Source organism: Cajanus cajan, chromosome 3 (genome assembly GCF_000230855.2).
Source record: "Cajanus cajan strain Asha chromosome 3, NIPB_CcT2T_4, whole genome shotgun sequence".
Taxonomy (NCBI): Eukaryota; Viridiplantae; Streptophyta; class Magnoliopsida; order Fabales; family Fabaceae; genus Cajanus; species Cajanus cajan.
This window is the reverse complement of record NC_138519.1, coordinates 70,340,401-70,351,394: the sequence shown is the minus strand read 5'-3', so window position 1 is coordinate 70,351,394 and position 10,994 is coordinate 70,340,401. Positions and strand designations below refer to the sequence as shown.

The 10,994-nt window shown below is 28.8% G+C and overlaps 1 protein-coding gene across 1 annotated transcript; it reads left to right on the top strand.

The window, feature by feature from the left end:
* The first annotated feature begins 4,559 nt into the window (after positions 1-4,559).
* Positions 4,560-6,926, top strand: LOC109792147 (uncharacterized). The gene is made up of 3 exons (XM_020351530.3): positions 4,560-4,915; positions 5,524-5,758; positions 6,256-6,926. Exons 1-3 carry the CDS (start codon positions 4,637-4,639, stop codon positions 6,684-6,686), a joined length of 945 nt encoding a protein of 314 aa, XP_020207119.1. The 5' UTR covers positions 4,560-4,636; the 3' UTR covers positions 6,687-6,926.
* Positions 6,927-10,994: the final 4,068 nt, after the last annotated feature.

Sequence of the window (10,994 nt, the reverse complement as noted above, 5' to 3'; positions counted from 1 at the left end):
TCTGACACCGGTATGACTGGTTGTCGACCATCTGATTTTCCTATGGAACAACATCTTTGTTTACGGCCAAATGATTACACTCTTCTCCCTGATCCGACAGCCTATCGTCGCCTTGTTGGACGCCTTTTATATCTCACAGTTACACGGCCTGATATTCAATATGTTGTTAACACCCTTAGTCAATTCATGTAATCCCCATGCTCCTCCCATCTTGATGCAACCACACGATTTCTTCGCTATCTTAAAGGTAGTGTCGGTAAAGGCTTATTCCTTCCGGCATCTAGTTCCATTACTTTAGTTGGATATGCTGACTCTGATTGGGTTGGTTGTCCTACTACTCGTCGATCTACTACTGGTTATTTTACCATGCTAGGCTCAAGTCCCATTTCTTGGAAAACCAAGAAGCAACCCACAATTTCTCGTTCTTCCGCTGAAGCAGAATATCGTTCCCCTGCAGCTCTTACTTCTGAGTTACAATGGTTAACATATCTCCTTTCTGATCTTGGTCTTCCTCATCCACAACCAATTACAATTCATTGTGATAGTCAAGTTGCTATTCACATTGCAGAAAATTCAGTTTTCCATGAACGCACCAAGCATATTGAGATTGATTGTCACTTTGTCCGTGAAAAAATTAAAGTAGGTCTTATTAAGGGGGTGTGTTGGACGAATATCAAGGAGCAGCAGTTTTTTAGTTTTGAATTTAAATCTTGATAACAACAAATCAGTTGTTACTATTAGGATAATTTAGTTTCCTATTTTTTCTCTATTAGCAAATCAGTTGTTACTATTAGAATAAATTGGTTTCCTATTTTTTCTCCATTTTGATTTTAAACCTTAGTAAATCTGTATATTTATATTTCAGCAAATCAATGAATATTTAAGTTCACAATTTATCTTCTTTATACTTCCATTTGTTACAAGGTGCAATTCAAGAATGTGCAATAATAAAAATTTGGCCTTTCGAACTAGGTCTCATCATGTCCATCCTATTGCATATTCTCTTCATATCTATTTCATTGATCATCATCAAAAATAAAATCATCATCCTTTGTAACTCCACCTCCTCCTTAGCGAGCGACATGTTGCTCCCCAAATTTGGAATGTAGATTAATAGTAATTCTCCATTTATTGATTATATATATATATATATATATATATATATATATATATATATATATATATATTCCCACTACACTTAAAGTGTGAAATTTTATAGTTCTTTTTTAATTTTGTGCCTAGTTCGCATAAGCAAACATCAAAGACATGTTTAAGCAAGTTTCAGTTTAAAAGCATCCACTTTAAACCAAAAGAAAATACAAAGTGAAAGTTTATAAATTTATATTGTCTCTCAACAAATGCTTGGTCAACGTTTTTAACTTGACGAATGAAATAACCTTCGAGAATCACTTAAGTCGATCAGTGTCTTGTAACATCCCACTTATCATAATAAATTAATAGAAGATTTTTATTATTTAATTGGGAATAATTTGAAAAAAATGAGAGTTGTTATAAAAAAAATATTTTTTATTATAATTGAGTTATTATCTTTTAAAAATAGATAAGATAATTAAATTGGACTTTTACTGACGGATTATACACATAGGTAAAAGTTAAGGTTCTCATTTAAATACGTTAGTTATTAGGTTTGCTTCAATTCAAAATTTTATCATGCACCTTCTGATTTAAAGAAGGAAGAGATGATGAAATGCATGATGGCATGTGAGATGATGAAATGTAAATGAGTGATTATTGCTTCAATACTATACTTTATGGATAGAACATTGCAAATGATTATATATATAATAATAATTTCTTTATATTTTGCGTGGCTAATTGATCTTTTTTCTTATATTAGTAGTCGGAATGAGATATGTTCTCACTTTTATGTTTTTTTTTTTGTTTTTTTTTGTATGTATATATATGCAAAAGATTTTAATTTTGGAGGAGTTTAAGTTGTGAATGAGAATGCTTTGATAGGATATGATATCAGAGTTTTATATAGGACAATTTTTCTGTTATAATGAATTTAACATTTTAGTTTCTTTAATTTCATTTAAAAATATTTCTGCAAAGCATTTAAATTTCCTTAAATTGATTTGGTTTAATTTTAGTCTTTTAAATTTTAAATTTTGAATATCATACCTTTTTTTTTTTCTTCTGTTTTTCTATATCATCAAATGAAATATTTTAAATTATTATTATATTATCATGAAATTATACATGAAGGGTAAAAGATGTTACATCTCTAATCTCCCCCACCTCACTCACAAAATAAGAAAGAAAAGTGACTTTCCTTTAATTAGAGTACCTCTAAAAGCATTTTCACATGGTCTATGAGTTTTGTCTCGATGGTTGTCTCATCACACCAACCATATTGATGTCTTTGCACTATTATGGATAAAGGTATATAAATGTCTTACCATTTATATTGAAATGAATGAAACACATGATAATACCTTCTATTCATCTTAATGTTGTTCATAAATTTTAATCAACATACATATTCAAGAGACTCAATTGTGTACTATATTTATATTAAATTTTATTTGTTAAAATCTCTAGTTATTGTCTCGTGCTTGTGACTCGAGATCAATCGATCAGGTGAAAATCTACATATATATTAAATTGCTTAACAACCATATATACATCGTGATTCTTTCTACCAATTTTACAAACTAGTTCCATCATCATCATGTTTCCCACACTAAAGTGAACACAAATAAGACTAAAACAATGATTTGACAAGCATGACAATTGTATTAATTAATCGTCACCCATAAAGAAATCAATCATGCCAAAAATAAGGAAAACACTTGCACTAGAAAAACGTTGGCTTCCAAGTCTCAAACTGGGTCAGATTCCTCCAAGAGAACGCTCATTCAAATTTGTTCTTTCTGCAACGACGCGGCGCAGCATCATCAAAATTGCCTTGCTAATCCAATTATTGTATCCATAGTAAATTACAAAGAAGCCCTTCACTCGGCAAAAGAATATTTTAGAAAGAAACAAACAAATCCTATGACACCGGCAAGACACGGCGGATTTATCCATGTCAATCCTAAAACAAAAAATTTCCAAATCCACGTACTTAATTCTTACTATATATAATTGATAAAGTTATCATGATTGTGGTTGTTGGTACTTTAATTTCTTTCATTATTTTAGTGAATGACTCATATTTTAAGCAAAAATGATTTTTGAATAGTATTTAACAATTAAAAAAATTATGTGTATAGTAAGTAATATGATGTGATTTTTTTTTTAAAAAGTAATGAAGAGAAATAAAAAGTATATATGCTAACGAGATGCTTAAAAACGAGTGTTAAAAAATCACTATTTATTTAAGTAATGACTTTTTGATATTTTATATTTTTAAATTCATCAACACTTTTTATTATTTTTTATCTTGCTCTCTTTTTATTGTCACATCTATTATATTTATATTTTGAATACAATATACTTTTAATCCTCATAATATTCAATCTATAATTTTAGTTTTTTTATTTTTAATTCTGTAATTTTATAAATTCTTAATTTTGTTCACTTTGTTAAAATTATAACACTAGTAATAAGTTATGATTAACATTATATAAATGATAATAATTAATATTTAATAATATTTTAATTAAAATTTTAATTATCAAATTTACTTTATTTTATCATTTTTATGAGATAAAAATTAAAATTAAGAGTATTATTAAATATTAATTATTATTGTTAAGTCATAAAACTCATAACTATAGTTATAATTTTAAAAGTAATATAAATATATATATATATATATATATATATGGGAGCATATCAAGTGAGAGAAAATTTATTATGTGAGATGAGAGTGTTAAAATATAACTCCTAGATTAATCAAGTGAAAGAAAATTTATAGTTTAATCAAATGAGAAGAAATTAATTTAAGAAATATATTTTAACCCTCTCATCTTTCATAATAAATTCTCTCTCACTTAATATGCTCTTAATATAATGATACTTCTTACATGTGAATAGACATATTTCATTTTCTTGATTTTGTCATAAATAAAAAAAGAGAGTTCTCGAGAAACCTAGAATGTTATGTGCTGTAATCACGCAATTTGATAATAATGATACAAACATTTCTAGTATTGGAATAATCCCAAAAAAGTTAATCTTCGAAATTTATAAGAAATCCACATATATATATGAATATTGGTGTTGAGGAGAAACTAGAAAGTGGTTTTATACACATTAGTTTGGTTTTCCATTAAGAACAAAAAACGACAAGTGAGCCCCACCACTGTCCCACAGGATAAGCCCAAAATACAGTTGGAGCTTCTCTATCACATTCTAAACAGATGAGGATGATGGTTTGGGTAGTGAGTTGGAAGAAATTATTGCAAACCATTGACGTGGATCCATGCTGTTTCACCAAAAAATAAAACAATAATGCTTCGATCTTAATCAACCAATAGTGTCACGCCACAAACAATGTACATGCTACCAGAATCTACCCTCACATGTGCGCGGCGATTAGATATTGTTACACCACTCACTTTGGGTATATAAACCATTCATAATCATACCAAAATTATCAACATTCTCTTGTACCCGGGTGAGTCAAAGAACAAGGACCACGTTGTTAATTGTTCTTGGTTACAACATGGGTGCTACCACTATGGTCCGAGGAGGTGTTACCAGATTTCTACCCGGTTTCCCAAGGGATTCGGGGTGCCACAGCCTCGTACCTCAAACCTCATGTCTCGGTGATGTGGAGTTTGAGTTTCTCGACGATGGTGACATGATGTTTGCCACAAGTTCAAGTAGCGATGAGTTTCAATCGAATGAAATGGAATTGGATTTGGATGAAGATGATGATGAGAGTGTTGGCAGCGTCGTGGAGAATAAAAGCTTTTGGGACAATCAACACCAGATTTTGCAGGTAATTATATTAATCAACATGGATCATGCTACTTGATTCTTAATTTTTTTCTTTGGTTTTTGTTGAATGGGATCTTCATAGATATATAGATGCCATGCCAAGGAAATCAAAATACACAAGATGCATGCCTGTACTTGTGTTTCGGAATCGTTTAATAGATAACAGTATTTTATTTTAAAGTTTGAGATTAATTTCCATTAATTACTGGAACAAAGATTTTTACACTTTTTAAGTTTCAACTCATAAAAATCATATCAAATATGATTTTAGATGTTATCAAAAGCCAATAAATTAATTACATATGACAATATATAATTAAATAACTTTTTTTTTTTATATATATATTCTCAGTACCATGAACCGCATGTTTACGATTTAAAATATCTTGTTAGATTTTAAAACTATCAAATTATAATTACATCTCGACATTAAACTGAATTTCATTTTTACATAGAAAGAAAAGGGTGAGATTAGTTTAGATAACTTTGGTTAGCATGATAATTAAGGTTAGTTTTATCATATTCGTTTCGTCCAAAAGCGTAGTTGGCTCTTGAAATTTTTAAACTCATTGGTTATGTTATGACCAAGTTGGTTTTTCTTCATTGCAGACCAACCTATACAGAACTGGTTCTTTAGAGTCAAGGCTAAGGAATGCTACCAAGGAAGCGGTTCGTGACATACAACAAAACACAAAAATGGTTTGCAGTTGCAGTACACAGATTACTGTCAGATCCACCTGTCGAAACTGCTTGTTGTTACAAGTCTCTAGGAGGCTTCAGAATGCCGGTTACAACAGTGCCATTTGCAAAACTAAATGGAAAACTTCACCAACTATTCCTTCAGGTGAATACAAAATACCTATGACAATAACAAAAAACTGTTTCAATTCAACGATCAAAGACAAATCCGACAAATGCATCTTCCCCTTTTTGACATTTAAGTCCATCACTTTTCCCATATTATGTTTTAAAAATTGAAAAGGAGCCCTTCTTCGTAGGTACAATATAATAATAAGATAAATATAGAAAGAAAAACTATTATCATTAACAACGTTATCTCATTTATTTTTTAATCTATAAATCCCTTTCAAATCATAAGGCTATTGCCACTTTCCCTGTAGCTCTATATTATTATAAGAAACAATTAGGATTATACTATATACATGTTATTGTCAATTATAGTATGTATATTACACGTTAGGTGTCAACTTGGTCTCGTACTAAAAATTTAAGGTGTTAGGTACAAGAAAACAACTTGTGCATAGAGTCACAATTAAGAAAAGAAGTTGAACTCAAAATAATAATTAACATGAGAAGCTAACTATGAGCTTAATTGTGCAGGCGAACATACTTTTCTAGATGTAATAGATAGAACAAACAAAAAGCAAGATGTTAGGGTGATCATAGAACTAAACTTTCGAGCAGAGTTTGAGATGGCAAAGGCAAGCGAAGAGTATAATGGGCTTGTGAGGAAACTACCGGAGGTGTACGTGGGGAAAGTAGAGAGATTAAGCAACATCATAAAGGTGTTGTGCATGGGAGCGAAAAGGTGCATGAAGGAAAACAAAATGCACTTGGGACCGTGGAGGAAGCACAAGTACATGGAAGCTAAGTGGCTAGGACCATGTAAAAGGGACACCTCAACAACTTTTCTTTCAATTGGATATTCCGAGGTCATGATGCCAAAACCTAAGGCTAAGGCATCACTGCTAACAGTGGATCTGCTAGAGAAGCTTCCCAATATGCACTGCACAGCTGTTGAAGTTTTATAATTGAAATTAAGATAGAATTTTTTTTCTTCCTTATCTTCCTCTATATATCTCTTGTTGGTGACAAATTAAGGACTAGTGAATCAGATGTATCCATACACTTGTACAAATGATTTAACTCGTAGAAATAGGTGGGCACTTCATAGATGTCCTGAAAATTAAACATGTGCCTATTTTTGTTGATTGATGTGTTGCTTTGCACATATACTCGCCTTGGTTAATCCTACTTTGCCAATTAATCTACGGAAGAGATCTACCTAACATTATTTTTTGTATTAATTCAACTTTTTTCTCCTTTGGTGGGCTAGTTTAATTAAATATAATGACCTTACTTTTATCACTTTAAAGAATCATAGGTCAAGGTCAAGCTGATGAATTATACTTAATTACTTCCAAGTAGCATGAAAAATAACGTCTGGACACGCGGAAGGATAATAGAGGTATTTTATCTTCATTAATTAATGCTTGTTTAAGTAACAATTCATCAATTAGGAATGGGGAGTGGAACATTCTAAATACATCATATTAAGAGAGACCCAGATATTTTAGAGCGTGAAACTATATAATTGAAAATAATTTTTAAAAAATTAATTAATATTATTTATATCAATAAAATACATATATTTTTTTAGCAATTCGTTAATTAAGAATTTCATAATTAAATATACTTAACTTAAAGTGATTTAGAGATTGATGAGTAATCTTTTGGAATGTTTCTAAGAAAGTGTTCAAGTGAGAATATAAAAGTACGCTAAAAAGTAATAATATTAGTTTATGAGGATAGTTATTGACCTTAAATAAGTATATGCATCTTTGAAAAGGGTCGCAGGAAGAGAGTTATGACTGATAAAGTATTTTGATCAATAAAAAATTAAGTGAAGTATTATCACGTAAAGTGTCATATAATACAGCTACTAAGACGTCAAATTTGATGAGTGTTATAAAAAATATATTATACAATTAGTTATTATGAATTTTACATGGATTATTCGAGAATGAAAAAAATTAAATGCTACTTGTTTTTATTATAAATTAAATAGTACATGAATTAAAAATATAAGGGATTCCATTAAAAAATAAAATGTCTTAAATTAGTTCCGAAGAATAATTTTTTTAGAATAAATATATTTTTATCCCTGAAAAAAAGGTTTTAATTTTGGTTCCTTTGAAAAATTTATTTGTTTTTCGTCATTTTAGAATTTAGAATTATTGTTTTTTAATCCTTACCATCATATAATTATTTTTAATTATTTATTTGTTTTTTAATTAAAATATTAAGTGACTATATTAAGTATTATCAATAATTGTTGGTGATATATATTATGTCGTTGTATGAAATTTATTTATTTATTATATAAATTCTTAAAATAAATATTATTTATTTACTTATACACATTTGACAAGTACACTAATTATTTTCGGTACTAAATTGATGATTAAAGAAATTTAAAATTGCTCAACAAGAAATATTAAATTAAGTAAACATAGAATAAAGTTATAATTTTGATGAGTTTAAATTTATAATGGAAACAATCTAAGATTGATTCGCTAACTTTTTCCAAATAAATGCGCTTAATTTTTCATTCAATGTTAAAATTATACAGATAATTCGACAACTCATAATTATATTTAAATCTTAATTTCTTAGGCGAGAAATTCTTAGTTGTTTAAGGAAAATCTCAATCCCTTGGTAATTTTTGTTAAATTATTTGCATTAAGGTTGATAACCAAAAGTCGACTAATAAGATTTATCTTATTTCTAGTAATAAATGTTATCAGTATTTTATCTAAGTTGTAATTTTAAAAGGATTTTCCAACCTCAATTAAAAGTGATGAAATCATGCAGAAGTTTATTAGACCATTACAAGCATACGAATAAAATGATTAATTGAATAAATTGACTTTATTAAATGAAAAACATAGAAAAAATTACATATACAACAATTAACTATCTTAATCTCCAACAGTAGAGAATTTATTCACTCATGACTAAGGATTACACAAAAGAAGAGGAATTTTTTATTAACCCACGATTACAAGAAAGCTCTCATAAGAACCTCCTCTAAAATTATGCTTTGAAAAGTATTGACTGATTTAGAGACATTCTAAAGATCCTATTTTTATAACAATTTTTAATGGGCTTTAGGTTAGATATGCTCACTCGGAGTGTCCATGTGGCTTGTTCTGAGTGAGCTTGTGCATGCTTCCAATGATATTCTCTATTCTAGCTCGCTTAAACATTTATGTGGTAGATTTAAGCAAATTTTTCTCGTTCAAAACACCCAAGTAACTCATTCTAAGCAAGCTGGTATAATCCTCCAAGGTTGCTCTTTGACTTCACTTGCTCACAACTCTCTTATTGTAATTCTGAGAAAATTCCACTCGTCCTGAGCGAGTAACTTGCCCATTTTAAGCGAGTTGAGATCATCTTCAAGGCTTGCTTTCTGACTTGATTTGCTTTGAGCTGCAATTTGGTTGCTCTAAGTGAATTTACTAGTTCATAATGGTCTTCTATGTATCTTGGGGCCATGATTCCTTTTTGAGATTTGTAACTTCAAAAGTATTTTTCTCCTTGTGTTATATTTTGATAAATAAAAAAATCTAATATTTAAATGATCATTAAGAATCATAAGTAGTGACTTTAAATTTTAGAATGATCAAGAATTAAAGAAAAATATTTTACAGAGGTCAAAACCAAAATTTACTTATTTTACAAAGACCAAAAATAATGTTTACATATTTTAGAAAGAGAGAAATCAAGAAAAAATTTACAGGGACCAAAGGTTAAAATTTGCTCATTTTATAAAGGCTAAAACATATTTAAGCCTAAATTTTATCATAATTTTGAGAGGATAAAAATAATAAAAGAAGAATTCTATAGCAACATCTATCATATTTAATGAATGAAAATTAAGTAAATACTACTGAATTTGAAAAACATTGTTATATTATTCTCGGAAACCATGAAATTACAAAATTAGTCCTTGAAAATGAAAATTAATAATCACATTGATCTAAATCTATAAAAAAAAGGTGTAACTAAAACAATAATGTTGATATATATATTTGAAAACAAATAACAAGAAGTAATTAAATTTAAGAATTTATTTAACATTCTATAGACTAATTTTACAATATCTTAATTTCAGAAGTTAATATAATAGAGCCCTCTAAATTTATGGAATAAAATGAGTGTTTACTCAATTGGTATATATATATATATGAATAGAGAAAGAAACTTTATGTATTTATGAAAATGCAATAGAAACTAAACTATCCTATAATGATGCAAACAGATACACGGTTAATCATTTACTTAATGTATTTTGATATTTATAGTATTCTTTTTCTTTTAGATGTATCATTAAATTCATACACTAATGTATATTTTCAAAAGGTCATATCTCATGTTTGAAATTGTGTCTTGTATGTTATAAATACTTATGTATCAGTGTATTTGCAATCCAAATCAAGTGAATTTCTTAGAGTATGCGAGTGTTCTCCCTCCCTTTCTATCTCCCTATTTTTCTTCAAAGTGGTATTAGAGCATGGTCTTTTAGAAGATATATAATTATGTTGTTTAATGCTTAAACTCACAAAATATAACTTTGACAACTGACGTGTTTGTATGAAGCTGCTATACCATGTGGGAGATGGTGGAGCAAGAATATGAATTACTGGGAAATGCTAAAGCTTTGAATGAAAAATGATTGTTTGGCAAAAGAATTATAAAATGGATCAGTATGCTCTTAGCATGATTCATGCAATGTTGTTTGTTGATGAAATTGAGAAAGTGTCAAATGCAATAAAGGCAATGGAAGCTGGTAAAGTGAATAAGCTGGTGCACCTTAAGAGGAGAATTTGAATAAGATTGAATCCATTCATGATTATTTCAATTCACAACAGTCTTGGCAACTACCAATCAAATGAGGACATATAGCAAGAAGTTGGAAGATGTTTGTGTCGGGGAGAAAATTATTTGTACACTATCCAAAATTTGAGAGAATCGTTAAATACTATTGACACTATTTTGTTAATACTCTTTATTATTAATTAAAAATTATAAATTTGGATAGACTTTTACTATTAAATCAGAAGAAAGACTATTAAATTAGATACAAGATGACTGCAAAATTTTTAGTATTCAAAAGCAAATTTTGGATTCTAAACACAATTACGTATAAGAAAAGTTTTAACACTGCGATGTCTATCCTAGAAGTATACCAATTTTTTTTTTAATTTTTTAAAAGTTTAATAAGATTGGAAGTACATCCAAGATTATCATTAACATTTTATAAATTTTGCAAATGT